Source organism: Mastigoproctus giganteus, chromosome 1, assembly GCF_048544385.1.
Source record: "Mastigoproctus giganteus isolate SK-2022 chromosome 1, ASM4854438v1, whole genome shotgun sequence".
Taxonomy (NCBI): domain Eukaryota; kingdom Metazoa; phylum Arthropoda; class Arachnida; order Uropygi; family Thelyphonidae; genus Mastigoproctus; species Mastigoproctus giganteus.
This window is the reverse complement of record NC_143575.1, coordinates 65,832,165-65,854,471: the sequence shown is the minus strand read 5'-3', so window position 1 is coordinate 65,854,471 and position 22,307 is coordinate 65,832,165. Positions and strand designations below refer to the sequence as shown.

At 36.4% G+C, this 22,307-nt stretch overlaps 1 protein-coding gene across 2 annotated transcripts in view; it reads right to left on the bottom strand.

Annotated features, from left to right (window-relative positions):
- The window catches only part of LOC150090863 (proclotting enzyme-like), a 129,055-nt gene that overhangs the window by 7,676 nt on the left and 99,072 nt on the right, over nt 1-22,307 (bottom strand). For both annotated transcript variants that reach the window (XM_090380400.1, XM_090380394.1), the window contains exons 4-7: nt 17,597-17,673; nt 14,412-14,527; nt 10,791-11,068; nt 3,886-4,031 (exon numbers count right to left, since the gene is read on the bottom strand). In XM_090380400.1, coding sequence (XP_090236526.1) covers nt 3,886-4,031; nt 10,791-11,068; nt 14,412-14,527; nt 17,597-17,673 — 617 coding nt within the window. The remainder of the gene's footprint in view (nt 1-3,885; nt 4,032-10,790; nt 11,069-14,411; nt 14,528-17,596; nt 17,674-22,307) is intronic.

The following is a 22,307-nucleotide window of genomic DNA, read 5'->3' as shown; positions in this document are numbered from 1 at the left end:
GCAGGACCTGCCAGAGTGAACTTATAATACTGGGTACCTGGTCTGCATCCACGGGGCGAAAGTGGGGCAACGTCGGGTCTTAGCAGAGGTCCGGCGGCTAAATGGCCAGAGGAACAACGGTACAAAACACCACACTTAAACATTATCCACACGCTTTTAAATCTCTGGCCTTTACAGCGTACTGTATCACCTGACAATGTAAACTACGCGGAGATGGGGGAACCCCTGGTGCCGTTTGACCCCAAACACACTTTACACTAAGTATGTTTGGCAGGGACCGCGGCGGCTAATAAGCCGGATAAACAATGGGCATAACTTGTAACACTACACATGACCCACACACTTCTAAATCTCTGGCTTTTACAGGGTACTGTCACCGATACATAGAACATTCGCGGAGATGGGAGAAATCCCAGGAGCCGTTAGACCCTCAACATATTTCACACCATAAATAATAATAACCAAATATAGCATTTATTAGATGCCATCGTCATACATCTTTGTGCACTACTAGATGTCTTTCTGAAGCCCCTTGTTCCTTCCCTCCTGAAACCAAACTGTCTCCTGAGTTTTCCTCCATCCTTATCTTTCTATTTAATAATCTTAGCATTGTCTTTGCTGCGTGTGGTACCAAAGTTAATAGTTGTAAAATCTTTACATTTCGCTGAATGGCTTTTCTTTTCCGTCGGAATCATTGCTGTAGTCTTCACATCTGGTCATTCCCCCTTGTCCATACGCTAACCTACATAATTCTCTTGTCCTAGTCCCCTAGTAACCTTATAAACTCTATGGAAAATCAATACCTACTACCTTTATTTCCCTTCATTTCTTTTAGTGCTGCTGTTACGTCTTGTTCCATTATAAGTTGTCCCGATCCACCATTTTTACATTATCTTCCTACTCTCGTCTGATCCATATAAATATCTCATACATTTCACCCATCCCCCCTTATTTCCTCTGGTTTTCTTGGTACCATCCCATTCCGTCCTCGTATGACAGCCTGACTTCTTTTTTTATCTTTGTTGGAGCATCATGACCTAGGTTTCCAATACACCATAAAACCTCAAATTACCATCACCACTTTTTTTTTCCTTCATGCTCACATTCATTAAATCATAAATACATTACATGCTCTCATATATTAAATCATATTTTCCTAACTTTTTTAAGACTAATATTTCTCAACAAAACCCATCCCACCATCCCTCATCCGCTTCATCTGTTACTCGTTTATGTCTGTTGTTAATCTCTCTGTCCATCCTTCTCTTCTTCCTGCATCTTCGGTATGAGTATTTTTCCATTTCCTTCTTTCCTCCATTTCTCTTACCATATCCTCTGTCACCATTGGTTTCATTGATCTTATCATAGGGGATAAAACCTATGAAAAAAATTTAATTTGTTGCCACTCAAGTTAATGTTTTGTTTCATCACTCAACAAAACTTTGTTCCACTCTTCGGATCAAGTGCTGGTGTTTAGCTCTTGAAACTCGTGCCTACCGCTGTTTTTAGTGAGCATTTGCTCTATAATTATTCAATATAATTTCAAATCAATTTCCTTCAACTTTCACCTTACAATTCTACCAGCTGTTTTCACAATAGACTTACGATTATCTGGGTTGTGAATTAACAGGAGTCCTTCCGGCCCACAGAAGTATAAATCAGTCTAAGTAGAATAGCAGAAAGAAATACATGGAATCCATTATAGATGTTTTTTTTTTTTTTATTACATTTTGTAATTCCTGTAGACATTCATTTCTCAGAAATCGCATCTCCCCCCCCCCTCCTTGCTTTCTTCCTGCTGCCTCAGTCATATTTCAGTAATCCTTCAGTTTTAGTTCTGCACATTCTGAACATTGTTCCCAGAGATTTTATTTTGTGTGCGTCCGTCATGTTAAAACAGATAAGGGCTGTTCTTTCTGTTGAACAAAAATTTCACCTCATCAGTTACGTTAAAGGTGTTAAATTGTCAACTGTAACAAGTCTCTGCTCAACTACACCAAACAACAAAATAATACTTCGAAATTTATGTAGTACTAGTCGAAAGAAGGCAAACCTAGACGAAAGCAAACTTCATTGTTTTCGTTTTCACACAAAAAATTATATGGTCGTTATAAATTTTATATAAAATCTTATCTCGCTTTAGTGCACTTTTATAAATGTGAATACAAGTATATTAATATACCTTTTTGTGACAGTTCCTTGTTTTTCTTCTTTCATGTTTCGGATTATCCAGGTTAATCGTATTTCCCAATCACCCCATATAATCAGAATCTACTTTATTCTTATTATTACTTGCAAGTCTTGCCAAACTGTGAAAGTTTGACAAGACTTTCACAATAAGCAAATCACCTTTACTATCTGCCTTATGCAAATATCAAGGTAAATAAATGCTCTTGGACTTTTTTCCCCCCCCCACATTTACTTGTACCTCCGTTTCGAGCTCTCCAAATTCCGCCATTTTATTTAACTGCTACCCAACTGTGTGTGGCGCCTCCGTAGCCAGGTGGGAAGGAGCAGCAGTGCGTAGCACATGCTTCTTGATTAGACCGGGGTTCGAGCCCGTCACCACCAAATACGGAGTATGCGGAAAGGTCAAGGAATGACCACCGCATATCCCGGAGCAATATGGCCTTAGTTGCTAATGCTCCTAAAAACCAAATAACAACATACCCAACTGTTCTCTATACCAACAATTTCAGAGATTTTTACTTTTTTTTTTTTTTTTTTTTCATATTCTTCCACAGTCTTAATTTTGTTAAACTGTACATGAGTAACACCACTTTTTCCCTCCATCTTTACTGTTTTTTGAAGAGCTACAACAACAAAATGAGGAGATTGCTCTTGTAAGCAGAAATTCTCCCTTCAGTGATTTCACATTGCCTTCTAATACATGTAGTTCACTTGAAATATCGCGTAGGTAGAGGATTAAGTTATGAAACAAGCCTGATGCCCAATAACTGTTTCTCACCATCCTTTACAAGTGGCCTAAGGTCTTAGACGAATCACAGTTACTTAACAGTAACAGTTGCTATTATTGTGTCCATTAGTAATATGTGCCCAGTTTTTTTGCCGAAATCAATATTTATATTTTCTTCAGTCAATATCACCTTAATAAATTGAATTTCATATAATATCCACCACTTTTTCTTCAAAAATATGTTTTTAGAAGAAAAACGTTTTTATTCTAAAAACATATTTTTGAAGAAAAAATACAAAAAAAAAAATAGGTATGCGAGTTGCTGTTAATATGCTATCAGTATATTATTATAATAATTATTATTTATGCCATCCTTTGCCACTAAGTACGTACAGGAGTGATATAATATAATACACAAAGCAGACAAGTTTATTGTTACTGTTACAGCAAGTAGTCAAATATCGGGATAAGAATACTATGGCAAATAAAGTGTTATAATAGCGTATGATTTATTACAGATTCGTACTTTAGAGAGAATCTTATTCATTAGAAAATAATTAAGCCATTATCTACAAAATTCTGACTGCTCCTAGTTCATGTGTAACCACTATTAAATTTAAAAAATGCATGATTTTAGAATTTTTTTTTTTTTTTTTTTTGGAAATCTGTATAACTCAAGCTTTCATTTAAGCCCATTTCAATAAAAAAATCTGCTGTGTAAAACTTGACATATAAGTTTGTCATATTTGGTCTTACGTATTATAGTGTATTAAGGTTAAAAAGGTGTACAGTATATTGGGAAATTAACAGGATGAACATGTAATTGAAGTACTTGCTATTTATTAGTTTGTCATTGTCAAAAACTGGTTAAGCAAATTTCCAATTAGTTTCTCCCCTTTTCGGTTTATGGAACATGTAGTTATCTGTGAGGGAGGGGGGAATACTGATAGCATAAAAGTTTCTTATACCTGACAAGAATCCCGGCTTCCATCATCCTCTCCAGCACATATATACACAGCGGTAATTGTTAAATCATTTCGGTAAGCTGCTCTGCAGTTTCCTTGTTGCCAGATCCTTATCCGTGCTTCCATCAATACAGGGCTAGTTGGTCCATCTAAAAAAAAAAAAAGAAATAAGAGTTCAAACATCGTTATAAATAAGCGTTGAGATATACATGTACCAACATCGTGATGATTAAGTTATACGCAAAGGACAGGGCGAGAAAAAAAATTATTTCAGTATGTCTATTCTGAACTTAAGTTCATGTGGGGAGGGAGTATAATATAAAAAGGATTTTAAAGGCTATAAGTTTACTTAAAAGTAGTTGAGGAAAATTAACTAAATGAATAGTGTAAATGCTTCGTATTAAAATCGAAATTCATCATAGTCTGTATCTTTTAAATATTGTTTTAATTAAAAAGGTTGATGAAAATGAATTAGACGAATATCTCTCATGGAGTGTATACGTTTTTGTGGTAAAAATATTTATATTTTTGTCTGGAGAGAGGGAGGGGGAGAAATAGAACCATCAAAAGGGCGACCGTAGTTTTCGAATTCTCCGTTTCCTGAACCCTTTACAAACCCTGAGCTAGTTTAACCAGAGTGAACAGATGTGTTTTATGTATTCCCGTATTCTTGTGGGTTTGAATTACGATATCAGTATATCGTATGTAAGTCCACTATACAGTATTCTAAGGACCATAAATTTCTCCCGCTTCATAGGCTAACTGCCCACCAGATTAAGCAACAGATGGTAAAGGTAAGTAGTTACCTACAAAATGGCCCATAAAGCTTGATTTTCTACATTACTGTGAAGTTGAGAAAAGCCCCCCTCCATATTGTTTGTTGACGTCATCTAGGCCAGGAGTGGCCAACTTAATTTGTGATGCGATCTACTTTTTTCCTTCAAAATGTGCCGCGATCTACCATCTTAAAAATTTCATTGCACAAGGTGCACAAATCGAGGGATGACTGTATATTTAAAATTCGTCTCGATCGACCGAAATTAAATCAGCGATAGACTCGTTGGCCACCGCTGATCTAGGCCATCAGTTCATCATCATCATCATCATCAGCCATTTTCAATCCACTGCAGGATGAAGGCCTCTCCAGCAACTTTCCAGTTCTCTTCTGTTTTGAGCACTGGCCATCCATTTACTACTCAAAAACTCATGAATTTCATCTATCCATCTCCGCCTTTGTCTTCCAGGTTTTCTTCTAGCTCCTCTTGGGTACCATTCTGTTATTTTCTTAGTCCATCTGTCATCATGTCTTCGAGCTATGTGTCCTGCCCAAGACCATTTTAGTTCTTTAGTTTTGATAAGAATGTCCTTTACTTGAGTTTGCTGCCTAATCCATGTGTTTCTCTTCTTATCTAACAGTCTGATTCCCAATATAATTCGTTCCATTCTTCGCTGTGTAGTTCTCAGCTTCTCTTCCATTCTTTTGGTGAGTGCCCAAGTTTCACTTCCATAAGTCATGGTGGGGAGTATACATTGATTCATTATTTTACGTTTCAGACAAACTGGGATATTGCTCTTCAGTATGTGACTATATTTCCTGAATGCTATCCATCCAAAATTTATTCTTCTCTTGAGTTCCAGCCATTTATCATTATTACAGCTAATAACTTGTCCCAGATAAGTATATGACTCCACCTTTTCAATTACTGCTCCTTCAATCATTATTTCCCTTTCCGTGGCATACTTGTTCATCATTACTTTTGTTTTAGCCATATTCATCTTTAGTCCAAAATCCTTACTAACTGTGCATAACTGATTAAGATTTTCCTCTAATTCTTTCGGATCGTGGCTTATGACCACAATGTCATCTGCAAATCGTAAATGGTTTAGGTACTCTCCGTTCACATTGACTCCTTTCTGCGACCAGTCTAATCTTCTGAAAGCTTCCTCAAGGGCAGCAGTAAACAGCTTCGGAGATATTGTGTCTCCTTGTCGAACTCCTTTCTCGATTTTAAATTTGCTACTGTCTTTGTCTAGTCTAATAAAGGATGTAGCACTCTCATATATTTTCTTCAAAATCATAATATATGGAGTATCTATACCTTGTCTTTCCAGTGCCCGAAACATTGCCTTATGCTGTATGGAGTCAAATGCCTTTTCATAATCCACAAATACCAGGCATAATGGTGTTTTATATTCATTTGCTTTCTCCATTAGCTGTGATATTACGTGAAGGTGATCCATAGTTGAGAATCCTGTCCTTAAGCCAGCTTGCTCTTTCGGTTGATTCTCATCAAGTATTCTTTCTAATCTGTTAGTAATGACCCTTGTGAACAACTTGTAGATATGGGATAACAAGCTAATTGGTCTATAATTTCCAATTTCTGATTTATCTCCTTTCTTATGCAGCAAAACTATGATTGCATTATTCCACTGCTTAGGCATCACACCTTTTCTAATGCACTTTGTGAAGAGCCTTGCCAGTTTTTGTGTTATGTCTCTTCCTCCCAATTTTAACAACTCTACAGTAACTTCATCTTCCCCCGGGGCTTTCCGATTCCTCATTTTCTTCAATGCATGCTCTACCTCATCAGGAAGAATATCGGGTATGTTGTATGTGTTGCTACTTTGCAATCCATCTTTCCCACTGCTGGTATCATTCCCTCGCTCCTTGTATAATTCTCTATAGTAGTCTTCTGCTATTTGAATTATGCCTTCTCTGCTGTTTATAAGTACACCATCGCTATTCTTCAGTTTCAGTATCATTTGTCTTTCTGTATTACTGCTCATGGCTGCTGATTTAAATCCTTTGTTTTCCCTTAATGCTTGTTCTACTTTTCTTGTGTTAAATCTTCTTATGTCCTCTCTGAGTCTCTTTCTAATGGCTTTGCATAACTCAGTATACTCAATTTTCTCCCTGTCAGTGTTTTTCTTGCTCTTCATTTGTCGTCTTTGGTTCATCATGACAAGTGTTTCTTGACTAATTTTTTCTTCTTTGGATTTCTGTTTCCCTATAGGTTTCTTGGGCTTTATCACTTTCAGAAAGTTGTAATATTCCTCGTCGATATCTTGGTCCTGAGCAGTCTGCAGAAGCTCAAACTTATTCTTAAGTTCCAGTACATACTGCTTTTTCTCCTCTTCAGTTATTTCAAAGACCTTTGTATTATTTACTCGAGTCAGTTTTTTCCTTTCCTTTCCTACATCTATATCAAGTGTACATCTTACCATTCTGTGATCACTTCCAACATTTACCTTATTCAGGACGGTAACATCATTCACAATATATCTTCTGTTAGTGAGGATGAAGTCGATTTCATTAGTTGTTAATCCATTTGGACTCTTCCATGTCCACTTTCTGTTCACCCTTTTCTTGAAAAAAGTGTTCATTACTGACATTCCTTGAGATTCTGCAAATTCCACAAGTCTTTCACCTCTTTTATTTCTTTCACCAATTCCAAAATTTCCTATAGTTCCTCTTTCTGCGCTGTTTTGCCTTTTTCCAACCTTAGCATTGAAGTCCCCCATAATAATAGTGTAGTGGGTTTTCTGCTCATCTAGAAGACTCTCAATTTCAGTGTACATTTCTTCAACCTCTTCTTCATCATGGCTCGATGTTGGTGCATAAATCATTATAATCTTTAGCTTGTACCTCTTAGAAATCTTGAGTATTAGTCTTGACACCCTTGGTGATGTACTTTTGAATTCCAAAATGTTGTTTTTAAAATCTTTATGGACCAGAAACCCAACTCCACCTTCACTCCTTTCACTGTTTCCATTGGTGTACAGCAGATTTCCACTTGATAAACTTATAAGTGATTCATTTCTTCTTCTTGTTTCAGCCAAACCGATGATATTCCAATTCACATTTTCTAATTCCTTTTCCAGCTCTAATATCCTGTCTTCACCGATGAGTGATCGTACGTTATAACAGGCCAAGTTCAATTTCCGTGCATGGCAGCCTGGTCGTACCCAGAGATTCTTAGCACCCTCTGCTTCCACTCTGATCCTCTCGCTGCCGTAAGATTGAGAGTGAAAGCTGCTGGGGACTGAGGGCCATTTGTATTGTTGTGCTCTCATTGCTGGAGGGTTTGGTCTTTTCCTCTTCACGCTGACCAGGCGTCTTGAAGAGAACCACTCTACACGTTCTTGCCACCTAAGTGACGTAACAGGGCTTACCATCGAGAAGGTGTGCATGAGTGGATTTTAGGGAGGCAGGCCAACCGGACTTCTCCTAAATCTTCTGTAATAGAGAGATATTGGATCCATCAGTGTTTTAGGCTGAGTGTCTGATAACACACAGGATGCCTGTTCCCCTCTAAGCCCCTCGGCCATCAGTTATAGCCTACTAAAGTCCCAGTGCTCTAGTCGGCTATGTTATCAGTTCACAACGAAAGTCACATATGCAGTTCCGGCCGCAGCGTGGTCACACACGTGGAGTCTACATTGGGTTTGTATGTTTTATTTTGCTGTTTGGATTATTACCAAGTCAATGTGTCAAATCTTAAGAGCTTTGTGTACAGGAAACTACTTCACTCCGTCCATATATTCCGGGGTGAGTAAAGATTAAATTGCATCTTTTGGATGAAAACGAAACCATAATATTCTGAATAAATACAATTTTAATGCGTTTTATAGACATTATTTCCTTATGATACACAGCTTTTAGCTTTAAATTAAGTTCTGTATCTTCTATTATGTTTATAAGTTTCGTTTTAGTATTTCTTTTATTAGTTTTATTCCAGTTTCATTGTTTTAAGTTTGAAATGTAACGAAATAAAAAATGAAATATTTCATTTAGCATAAATAATACGCAGGGTTGTAATTAATAATGTTATAATTAATTAATATTCTTAATGAAAGTACGAGTTTTTTTTTTTTTTCTTTCTTTCTTTCTTTCTTAGCAGTGGCATTGCTTCCTTGCATCATCATTTGGCCATTTATATACTTATTCTAACAACAGTTGCTTTATATGCCAATTCTATTTAACATTGTCATGTAAATATTCGCTTTCAAAGCAAACAAAGTACACTATTTTTTCTCCTTTGATAGCGAATTTATTATTTTTTATTTATTTTTTATTTATTTTTTATTTTTTTTTTTTTTCAATTTACATATTTGTGTGCATGCAGATGTGTAAATTGAGGGAAAAAAAAAAGAAAAAAAAAAGTGAACCACTTTAATGCCGAAGTATTCTTTCAGTACTCAGTTCAATTTATGAAATAATTACTTAATCTTTTATACTTAATAGAATGGTGAAAAACTTAATTAAAAATAAAATAATTCAAATTTTGCATGTTTAATTTCTCAATAGCCATTAAACTCAACACAAGTATTTTGGCCAACTTTAATATTGCTTTTCAAAACCTATCACTATTTTTATTGGCATGTCTGCAATCCTGGTTTTACAGTAATACTCTATCTCAAGCACCGTATATAATATCTTTATTGCAATCAGCGAAAATACGTAAATTTTTACATGAATGCGTGATGCAATGCCCATCAAAGCAAAAATGCTAGGGGTTCATAATCAAAGTACATAATCAGCTGATTATGTACTTTGCAATGATCTTTACAGTTGGAATACTATTCGAACCACAAGGGAATAATGGCAAGTAGTCATAATGCTGTAAATTAACTGAATATAGCAGATTCACATCTCCGGATTTACATCTGGTGATTATTACAATAGGCTGACTCTGCTGTCATGTTCCTACCCGTTTTGTACAATTCTAGCTTGTTGGAAGAACGCATTCACAAATACAACGTAACCACGAAGTGATGCGCCTGGTTAGAAACAATTTCTAGATAAACCTGTGTAATCCAAATGTTGCTCCTCCAGTATCAAGGGAACTAATGTGCCCTACGAATAAACTCCCCACATGTAGGCTATGCCACCACTAGCCTACATTGTTGACACCTGGCAGGATAGGTCCATGGACTCATGCTGTTTTCGCCATATTCTTGTCCATCAGCGTGAAACGGGAACCAGTATTCGCGACACAAGACAATGTTTTTTCAATCTTTCGCTGTCCCTTGGTGTTCCTGAGTCCACTATAACCGTACCTTCTTGTTTTTGCTAACGGGAGTGGAACATGGTTCTGTCGTCGGCTGCCATATCCCATCAGTAACAAAGTATGACTACGTATCGATCCTGAAATCCCTGTTCGGTTACCACTGTTATACTGGGTTGTTATTTAACTGACTGTATTCCTTTGGTTACCCTGTCTGTACAAGTCTTGTTAGTCTCTCTCATCGTTGAACTGTTTCCAGCCACAGGATCTCCATGGCTGGATATTATTTGGTTACTAGATCAATCTCGAGACACAGTGGTAAGTGAAAACCTCAACAGGGTTGCAGTTTCCAAGGTACTCAATCCGGCGCTTCTGGTGCCCACTACCATGCCACTTTCAAAAGCACTTAAATCTTTAGTCTTGCCCTTTCTCGCACTAAACTGTACGTATGCAGAATCCTTGTAAAACTGCTTCATGTCAAATGATATGAACCCTTGATACTGTTACTAAAGAAGCGTTCCATTTCATAAAAAGGGTAAACGTACCTAATAAAATGTGTTTAGTATTACTTAGTGTTTATTAGCTATCTTTCATTCTCGATTATATTGCGTCTTATAGTTTAACCTTAAAAATGTAGTGTTTACTTTGGTTACCAACTCTCTCATTTTGTACTTTATAATAGTTAAATTTAAAAATACAGAAAATTAACCTTTAGTACGTTGGTTGCTAAACTCATTCTACATGATAATTAAACATTAAGAAGGTAGTTTATACAAATGAATCAATTGTAAACGTTAAAATAATTTGTAAATATTAGTATAAAGTTAAGGTAACATTGTATATAACTTTCTCCTGTATATAAATAAATTCTGGGTAATTTGCTACTGTTATGTAACTTACTAAATGATGTTGTTCCCCATCCTGCAACAAATGCTCCAAGACCAGTGAACTGTACCCTTCTCACATTTCCATAAGGTAGACAAACTGGACTGATCCTGCGGGAAAACTGAACCTGTCTGTTTAAACGCAGTATAGCAATATCATTTATGTAAGTTCTTGACGAAAAATTCTCATGTCTTATTACTGACTCGACACCAACGTCGATTGGTTGCGCCCCATCATCGTCGCTGTTCAGATTATGTTCACCGAGACGAATGGTCAGTGATCCAGCTTGCAACCTAAATATAAAAACAGCAAATGTATCTATTAATATAGTTATTGCTTTTCCATTGGATATTGAGGTCGACCCACTCATAGATGAGTGGAAGCTCCTCCAGCCATAGTGAAAGAGTATCAAAGAACTTATCAGTATTGGGCTTTATTCCAAAGTAAAAATCTTCATTTCGAAATCTTTGCTATCCAATGGTAGTAGTTAAGAGCGTGATGTATGAAGAGTCTGCACTACTTTTGTACATCGATGAAGGGTAGTGCAGACATAGAATGCGGTTTTTCTCATTTCATCAAAGTTATAATTGATGATAGCGCTGTAATGAGAGTTAAAAATTTAAATGCAATTGTGATAGCTAGTAATACTAGCTATCACAAGCAATATGATAACAAGATAGAAGGTAACGTATTACAAGAGGAAATTCTGAGTTTTACGCAAGCGGCATACAAAGAATATGACTGTTTTGAAAAGGAAAAGCAAGCTAACAATGAATCAGAGAGAAATAGAGTAGTGTATAAGGATATAAAGTGAAAATTCCAAAAGAGAGCAAAAACATGGACGAAATTGAACACAAAGAAAGAAGGTTGTGTGTGTAACCGAATAAACTTTTGGTTGAAGTTAAATAATAAATTTAAAAAATATATATATATATTTCAGAAGAAGGATCTGAAGTATATAAATTGACACAGTCTGTAATAGGAGTTATGACAACCAGTGAAGGAACCAACGAAAAGAATAAAGCATTGAGGTACTACGGTAAAAAAAAAAAAAAAAAATTAGTAATTACTTAATACTTCGCTAAAATTCAGGTATGTATGTGAATATAAAGAAGAAAATAAATCAGATCGGACCTTTGCGTAATGCGTGGGAAAGGTCTTAGATAACCCAACTAATATTGCTGATGAATTGATCAAGTATTTCGCATCGACTTTACAGACGAAAAACCCTGCATAGTGAAGACAGGTTGTGCGAGTGAGGCTGAACACTATAAAATTAGCAATACTAAAATTATAGAATGTTTATTAGAAACACTTTGAGCTTAAAGACAAGTAAGGTCCTTGGAGTTTGTAGTATATACCCAGTAATTTTGAGAAGGGCCAATTTGAGATACATCGTACCTTTAATGCTAATTATGAGGGTATAATTTGATTCAGGAGGAATTGGAGAAGTGCCAATGTATCGTCAATACATAAAGGCGATTCGAGTGAAATGATTGACTAACGACCGATCAGTATAACTTCCATGGTAGGGAAAATCGTGGACTCGAGTGAGGTACAGGTTCATTTGGATAGAAATGTAATTCTGAAGGAAACGCAGCATAATTTTGTAAATAGAAATTCATGTTTAACCAACCTGGTAAGCTATTTTTATTCGAGTCACTTATGAACTGGATGTAGGAAATAATTTCGACATTGTTACTTGGATTTTCAGCAAAGAACAGTACCGCTTGGGAGGTCACTGTATAAGCTGGAACACATCCAGATCACGGGTAAGATTCTAAGATGGACTGCAGAAGGGCTACAGGTCTTATAGATTTAGCTCAAGTTATAGGTGGTGACCCCAAGGATCGTTTATGAGACTACTTTTGTTTCTGATTTTCTTAAATGACATCGACAAAGGGAAAGAGGGCGCAATTTCAAAATTTGCAGTTGTAAAAATTGGGAGAGTGGTAAATGAACAGCGCCAGAAGCTCTCCTTTAGTTTGACTTGGATAGGCTTCAGGGAGTCAGCCATATTTTAATGCAAAAAAAAAAAATACAAGGTTTTACACTTGATGAAATTCGACTGCCAGGAATCAGCCGTTCCCTGGTAGCGAAGAGGCCTGAAACAACAACAACACACACAACGGTGTCCAATCAATCATTTATCGAACTTTTCTTGCATAGATAGGAAGGTCATAATCCCACTGTACAGGAGTGGACTGGCATATTTTGGCCCAAGCGACTGTCGCTGTCCAGCCGCTTGGGCCAGTTCGTCTCTGCCACTGTATAAGAAAATTGTAACATATCGTACTTAAAATACTGTCCAAGTATAGAGACCAACCTTAAAAAAAAAGGCATCGAACTTCTTGAATGGGTTCAAAGATGGGCAACCCGCTTACTAAGCGGGGTGTCCGTCTAAGATTGCAAAAGGGCACCCATATGAGCAACGACTTCGAATGTGTGGTTTGTTTGTTATTTGGTTTTTAGGAGCATTAGCAACTAAGGCCATATTGCTCCGGGGATATGCGGTGGTCATTCCCTGACCTTTCCGCATCCTCCATATTCGGTGGTCACGGGCTCGAACCCCGGTCTAATCAAGAAGCGTGTGCTCACCTGGCTACGGAGGCGCCCCGAATTGAGGTTTATAAGGCTGTTAAAGGAGATAATAAAATGAGTTAAGGCAAAATTTCGCTATTATAAATGAATTTAGAAATAGGGGCATAAATTTAAATTATGGAGTAAGAGGTTTAGACTAGATTGTCGGAATTTCTTTTAGCCAACGATTTGTTAATTACTGGAATAAGTTACCTCAGTTGGTAGTTAAGGCTGACAGTTTTAAGAAATTTAAAAGTCAGCTGGACAGGGATATACATGAGGAGGGAAACACTCAGATAGCTTATATTATTATTTTATTTATTTATTTATTATTATTATATATATATATATATATATTTTTTTTTTTTTTTTTTTGATGGATAACGAGGCTGGTCTGTGGCTTTCCAGTAATTCAAAGTTAAGACATTGGAAAAATATATATTTGCTTTATATTTTTCTATATATATGTATAACTGGGCTAATTTGTATTATTATATTAATTAATAAAACATTAAAAGTTGTTGTGATATTCCATCCAGGCAAAATTCAACTTTCATGTAATTTATTGTTATCTTTGATGTCACGAACGTCATCTTTTCAATAAGGAAATGATCAGGATTGATTTTGGGAAGCTCAATAAATTGAATGCGAGCTTTCTAGATGTGGTCATTTTTTAGCATTTTCCCTTAAATTTTTGTTGTGAAACATTTGGAAACCAGAAAGATGGACGGTCTCTCTTAAATACACTTCAATAAAAAAGCTTTTCTTTCTTGTAACGGCTCCATATCACTGCATAACTGTCACAAGTTTAGTAGAAGTTACATGTTAAGTAGAAGAAAATACTAATACCATTTTCTTTCATAATTCCCATAGTAATTACAGAAAACGAGTGAAATTGTAATAGAAATTATAAAACAAAATCACTTGTATAAACAACGAATTGTAAGATTCCTCTGGCTTTCTGTTTAAGGAATCACTATTGTATAAAATTTATGTTAACAAAGAATCTTATTATTATTATAAATGCAAACTTATAACGTGTACTAAAATACTTACGGTTCGCCTGAATTTCCTACTGTGCAGTGAACTGCAGTTAGAACATGTCGGTTAGTTATTAAAGATGCTCCACATTCTGCAACATTTCGTCTTCCTCTTCTAATATAAAGTACAGCCTAGAATAAGAAAAATTGAAATTTTCTTCCGTCTTATAAGGAAAGGCAAGGAAGGTTCTGAATTGGATCGATGAAATATGTACAGCAAGTTTCAAATATGGAAACATGAAAAGTATGACGGTTTGTTTCGTAATCGTTCTATTCGCGCAACCAGAGTTTACAGTTGAAGCAAAAATATGAAAAAATAGCTTTACGGTCATAATTATTCTCTGTTAGAAAACAAAATATAAAAGTTGTTGGACGCATTGTGTATCTAATTGAGATATACAAGAATGTTTCGTCCAGTTGTTTTCAAGTTTTGATGTAATTGAAAGTTTTTTTTTTTTAAAAGGCAGCATAACACTTGTTCTGTATTGGTGGCTATAGAATGTTTTGCTCATTATGGTAACATGAAACTCTGCTAAGGTTAGATAAGAAATTTGTCGAGGACTGTTAGTTTATGCATTATATTTATTTCACATTGTGTTTTGTGTGTAGATATAACAATAAGAAGATATTCGAACAGAGATAGGTACCGTACCAGGAGCAAACTATGAATGCTTCTTCATCACATTCTGGAGTGCCACATTCCGAAGTTAATTGGAAGTTGATCTCCAACACACTCAACACGCTGTGTTTTAGTGTCAAAGTCTGTACCCGAGCAAATAAGCAAAAGATATCGAAGCATATTGTAGTATTTAGGAAAGTTTCACGGATTGTTATATAAGAGTATGCATTTGCACGAGCAAGATTATGTCGTACAGGTTGATGGGATCTAATGTATTCCTCAAGGCGTTTTGAAAATAATTTGTATTGAGGAAAGAATATGCATCGAGTGGTTAGAAATACCTTGTTGGTTCGAATGGTAATTTTGATCTCAAGATATCACTTCTTCGGAAAAGGCTCTGAATAGTAAACTTGCCTCCTTCTATCCAGCCATGAGTCAGTCAAGAGAAGAGACTTTTCCTGCAGAACTTGTTGCTTCCACGGATAAGAAGGTTGGTAGACATTTTTAGGAGTTTTTCCGCTAGAAGCATGTAAGCACATTATATTTGGAGGTATATTAGGCTTGTGTACTAGGCGTTAAGCGACTAGGGATATGAAGTATCGTTGTCTTGTATCTGTAAATTTGGTTTTTGGTTTTTTTTTTTTTTTTTTTTTTTAGGAGCATTAGCAACTAAGGCCATATTGCTCCGGGATATGCGGTGGTCATTCCCTGACCTTTCCGCATCCTCCCTATTTGGTGGTGACGGGCTCGAACCCCGGTCTAATCAAGAAGCGTGTGCTACGCACTGCTGCTCCTGCCCACCTGGCTACGGAGGCGCCATCTGTAAATTGCATGTAGTCTGTCTGCAGGGCGAAAAACTCGATTTTCCGGGAGATAAAACCACGTTGTTGTAGTAGAATTTTAGACGCATCAGTGACCAAGGCCACATTGCTCCGTGTATATTGTCTTTAAAATGGGTGTGTTCCGTTGTCGATTTTCTGTTTGCTGGACGAAAACAGTTTCCCGGAGAAAAAGACCAAGCAACCTTCGCCTGAGATTGAGTAAATCAGCTGGCTTGTGAATAAGGCCCAGAAAAATTCTTCCCTCAGCGATGGGACTCGAACTCAAGTGTTTTCCGTCTGGTGTGGGGATGACGGCGATCATACCAACTTGCTACCCACGAGGGCGATAAAACCACGCAGCCCTCTCTCGAAGTTGACTAACCTGGCTACGTGTGAAAATATCCGTTTAAAGTTCCTCGCGTCATTGAATGTCCCTCCAGCACTATCCACAGGGCTTGAGGGATTTCTTTCTGACATTGCTCAGACAGTTTTCCAAATTACTTGAAATATAATGTACAGTTTCTTGTTTTCCATCCATAGACATCAGCACCTAAATATAATTCATGAATGTGTAGTAAAGCCGCAGATTCCACAGTTGTTATCCCGTCATTATTCCACATGGTCCACCAGGAACTGAATTCACACTCAAAATAACTCTGATCTGAGTTAAAAACAGATTCATCTGACTGTCGGAATTCGGTCTGGGAATTTCCGATCTGTTTTTCTTTTTTTTTTCCTCTCTTTTTCTCCTCTTTTCCTCTCTTTTTCTCCTCTTTTCTTTTCTCTTTTTTTCAATCGGGAAACAACTTGTTTGCTTAAGATGAAGGTGGTAACTTTCTGTGATTATATTTCATAATAGTATTTTGAATGCTTCAATAAGTGTATATAGCCTGCTTTAAAATTTGGCAATTCTTGACTCCTAGAAGTTTAATCGTACTTTAAGCAAAAGTCAGTAATGCACACATCGTTTTCCTTTGAATTTGGTATACAAATGTTTCTTTTATTTTCTCCCTTTTCCACGAACAAAACAATCTGACAGACCTTGTTGGGGGGGAGGCGGCTATCTAATATTTATTTTATCGTCTCAGGCTCTCGCTGGCTGCTTTGGCGTTTAAAGCACATCTAACCTAGCCTAATGACATTCCGAGGTGTTATTCAAAAATGGTCCTCAGTGTGGTCCACAATTCTTTCCCATAGGTTCAGTTGGTATTGATGAGTTTGAGGAAAGGGAAAATGTCCAGAGAATATAGCCGCCTGCCAGATCCCTAAATTTCAACTCCATAGACCATTCCCCAATGCTTTGCGAAACGAACTGCAAGTCACTCCCCCTCACAAAGAACTTCAAGTTGATATCTATTCTCAAAGGAGAAGTGGAATTTATTGTCTATTGACTTCTGAATATCCTATTTATAGTATGAGGGGTGGGGCTGAGTGTCAGTGAGATGGTAATTGTAGCTCTTATTAAACTTCGTGTAACCTTTTATTTATGGTGGGAAATTTGTTTGTTTATCATGAGTTGATGCATGAAATGTACATTCATTGGTTTTGGTGGGAGTGATAAGTTATTCATTTAATATATGCCTACACAAAATTTTATTAAAATCTCGACTGATTACGTTGAAATATTTTTATATCTCAACTATAACTTGACTTTTGTACATGAGTAACTTTTTCTTTCATCGTAATTCTTACCCAAATGAAAGAGTTGACAAGAGTTTTTCTCTTTCGAATGTTACAGGAGTTTAATATAGACCAACTTACCATCCACGGCCAGCCATGTAAAGGTGCTTCTGACCCTCCTACAATTCGAGTATGGGTAGCATCGGAGATTCCGCAGTCTGAAACAGAATACAGTATATTAAATGAAATGAAACTCTAGAATAATACAGCAATTAATTTTTTTCATGAAATACTTGCTATAAACTTAATACATATCTGTAAATAGATGTACGATGTATGTTTGTTGTACGTAAAACCGTACAACAAACAACCTGCACTAGTATCTGCCTATATTGTCTTATAACGAAAAATTCAATTGTAAATTTACATGCAATTAACATGATTCTCAGAGTATATCGACAGTACAAACAGATATTGAGAGGAAATCGGAAACTGATTCTATAAACAGAACTGGGATAGGTGTCAAACCAACACTCTTCATTTGTTGGTTTTTGGTCCGAACTCTTATTCTGTAACGCGTCGTAAGCTGAGCATTGCTGTGGGATAGCATTGTAAGATAGTGCTGTCTCTCACAAGTGCACGTCAATAATCCACCTTGTCCTGGTGCGTAGAAGGGACACAGTATATTAAATCAATGGCAGAACATGATTTAGTATTATTGGGGCAAATGTTACAAGAAAGTAAGCTTATAGAGCACCAGCCAAAAAAAAAAAAAACCCCAATTACCTCCACCTTGCCTGTCTATCCTCTCCGAGAGTTTCTATTTCTTGAATTTATTCACACACCCACTTCCGCAACAACAGATAAAAGTTTGTTCCAACAATCAACCACCCGCTGGATAAAGGCAAACTTCCCCACGACTATCCTGCAATCATAATTCCTCAATTTGAATTTATGTCTCCTGGTGTGTACTCCCAACAAAGGAAGAATGTGCCATTAACATTGCGTTTACTCACTCATTCAAGGTGTTAAGCACCCCAATCAGATCTCCTCGCAGGTGTCAAGTCGCCAGACGCTGCAATTTGCAGAACTGAAGCCTTTCTCGGTAATAACACCATTTTGTTCCCTTCGCCAATGTCTTTTCAACAGCATTCTACATCTTTCCTAGAATGAGACTTCCAGACCTGTATACAGTACTCAGGATCCGGCCTAACCATTGCCTTACAATACATTTATCCATCGATAGATGGATAAATGTATTGTCCTTTTATACATTTATCAGGTGGCGCTGGCGTCGCACGCCAACGGCACTTGGTCGTTACTGTGAATTACCGTTTAAATGCAGCTTCTTCCAGCAACATTTCTTTTGGCTTTTTTTAATGTTTGTCTATTTGATACACTGCTTTTATCACTTCCCACATCGAATTTTAAAGCAAATGTCTTTATAGATTCGTTTTGTTTTTTTAATATCTGACACAGTCTGTTGGCCAATACCAAATTCTTCAGCGTTTTTTTTTTTTTTTTTCAGGAACACCATTTTCAAGTTGTTCTATCACTTTGAGCTTGTTAATAATAGTTAAAGTAACGTATTTTCTTTTTATTCCACTTTTCAATTCTTTAGAACCCATAATTATATAAAATATGTTAACTTATGTACGTATTACGTATAAAGAAGTACGCTAATGAAGCGATATAAGTAATAACAACCGTCCGACTCAGTAAACAATGATACCGAACAACACAAAACAATGTAATATTAGTAAATTGATAAGAGGAGTTTACCTCAATATAGTACGTGGAACACTTCCGTATGTACATACGGAAGTGTTCCACGTACTATATTGAGGTAAACTCCTCTTATCAATTTACTAATATTATTACCAACGTAGAACATATTGAGTAATACAGCTCTGATTCATACTATCTAAAACAATGTAATGTATGTTCCGTTTCTCTCTCTGCACACAGTTAAGAGTGACATATCTGCCTTCCTAAATCCCATGTGTCTTTCAGAGTACTCAACTGTGAACAGAATTTTTCATATTTCAATCTGGATTAGCGAGGGTTTACTGTATATGATATCAAAATTATTATTATTATTTTTTTTTTTTACATCCAGTTCCTTTGTGATCAAATCACAGTAGCCAATCAAATTGGTTAAACAGAATTTCCCAATAACAAACCCTTGCTGTGTCTGCAGTATAATTGCGGCTTGTCTATATGATCCTGCATTATTCTCTTACCAGTGATTACATTATTTTCCCTGGAACGGAAATTAAGCTAACAGGTCTGTAATTATTCATGTCACCCTTTTATTCCTTTTTGCGAAATGGGGGTTACATCCGCACATTTCCAGTCCATAGGAAATCCCAAGGATCTGTCATAATTATGGCTAGGGGTTTTTTTACTTCTTTATTGCCTCCCTAAGTATAATTGGTTAGATCCCATCCAACTAAGGCGCCTTTTTTATGTTTACCTTCAGCAATTTCTTTTTAACTTTTCTCTCACTTATCAAGAAATCATTTATCCCCCCCCCCATTAGATTTGATCTACTTCTGGCATCCCCTTCCCTAAAGAATTCATCATGTCTGAATGTAGATGCAAAACACCTATTCAGTTTGTAATCAATCTGAGCAGGATAAATCAAGTGTTCCAATGTGATTCAGTCCGTACTTCTAATGTTATCATAAGTATAGAAGTCTTTGCTACTATTCTTTGCATTTTTTCCAGAGACTTCTCGTAATCTGCCTTAGCTTGCCTAATCCCCTTTCTGTATTAATTACAGACTAGTTTATGTCTACCATAGGCGTCTGTATCACCCGATAATTTGTATGCATCTCTGACACAAGTTTCATCAGGCACAATATGGCCTTAGTAGCCCTTGTGCCATTAAACAACATATCAACCAACCAACAAGTTTCATCAGTTTATCTGATATCCATTTAGGTCTAAACCTTGAACAGTTTCTTAGTTGGTATGAAAAGCCTAGTAGCTTCTATAAGCATTTCCCTGAATGATTCCCATGTAGAATTTGCCATTGATAACATCATCAGTTGTCCCACTGTTACGAAAGCAAAAGCCTTTCCCCCTGCTCTTGACAGTAGTTGTCTTTAATAAGTCTTTTCATTAATGCTTTAATTAACTGAAATCAATAACATTTCTCTTAATGTATCTTCTTCCTAGATTTCATGTCAGCAATATTATTAATAATTTCTGACAAATCCAATTTTGCTACTTTGTCATTTTTGATAGATAGAATTGCCTGCGAATTGAACCTTGTCTCTGTCATGTACGATCGCAGGAATGTTTTTATTAACTTTAGTTTACTGAAACTTCTCTCACCACTTTCCACAGTTATAAGTTAGCATAATTCGCAATGCAATCCATAAGTTTGCTAGCATATCTTGCATTTTGTTTGAATTTATAAACTTCAAAATACCTAAAGCATTATCAGATACATTTTCAGGTTACATAGTTGCCAAAATTACGACCAACGCCTCGATTTATTGGCATAGCTCTTCATTTACATCACATTCATTGATATCACTGTTTTGCGCCATTTTAATAATTTATCATGGCCCATATATTTTTTTTTTTTTTTTTTTTGCTATCGTACAAAATCATAAATTATCATAAAACTTCCATTTGTTGAAATCTTTCTGTCAGGGATATGACTGCGTTGTCTAATATTACATTAAAAACATTGTTTTGAAATCTTTTTTTCTTCGCTTTCTTGTAGTGATTGGCCATTAAAATCATTAAGATGGCCGAATCGGGTATTTCTAAATTCGCATTTTACATTTAATCTTTCTGCCAAACATTTTGCTGATCTCAAGGCTTCTACATAACCAGAGTTTCTGTATTTCTTTAGTAATTCTGTACAGTTATTTATAAGCATGACTGTACTACTGCCTAAGTCCATGTCAGGGCCCTGCACTGATTTGCTTACCATATTGATTTTAAATAAAATATCATTCCACATGCAAAGGGTAATCAAAAAACTAAAATGTTCAATTTTTACTATTAGAGATTCGGCTTCAGATGCATATGTGGATTCAGTGAATTAAGGCGTTCCTTAATTCTAAATTTAATTTTTAATAGATTTAACGCTTTCAACTCTACATTCCTACCAAGTGTCACACGAAGGTTTAGGGGGTCAAACGTTTAATGTGTTTCTTCAGTAATCTATCTATAAGCCGAAGCTGAAAACAATACGTAAATCTCTTAGAAAATGTTGAACTTGCTCCACTATCCCCGATTACTAAATTTAAAGAATGACATCCACAAGGCATAAAAAATGCTCGTGAGTTGCACTATAAAACTCTAGCCTGGACACTTTTGTTTTCGCCTTTCATATTGGCACCATTGTCATAACCCTGGCCTCTGCAATTGTCTAAATCAAGTTTAAAATCTGTTAGCATTTGAGTGATTGATTCATATCTTCCTTCACCTGTTTTTTTTCTGAGAATGGATAGAAAGAAAGAAAATGTTCTTGTATTTTGATTTCATCAATGTCTATAACAACACTGCCTTTATACGATAGGCTTTTCGGAAGAAATACTAAACCTCGTAAGGTAAGACACAACCGCATTTCGGAGATTTCCGAGAAGTACCGCGCCTGGCCTGGCGTAATTTATGACAGAGCACGACCACTCGTGGGTTAATTTTCAGAGACGACGAATCAAACAGTCATATGGCACCCCCCCCCAAAAAAAAATTCGACGTACCGGGCGACCAGCCCAATGAGTCGCCCCCCCCCCTGCTCGGGCCTGCTGTGCTTAATGCATTTATAACTGATCATCATATTTTGCCCATATGTTCTAAAGTCGTACCCAGTATTTTAAGATCATAA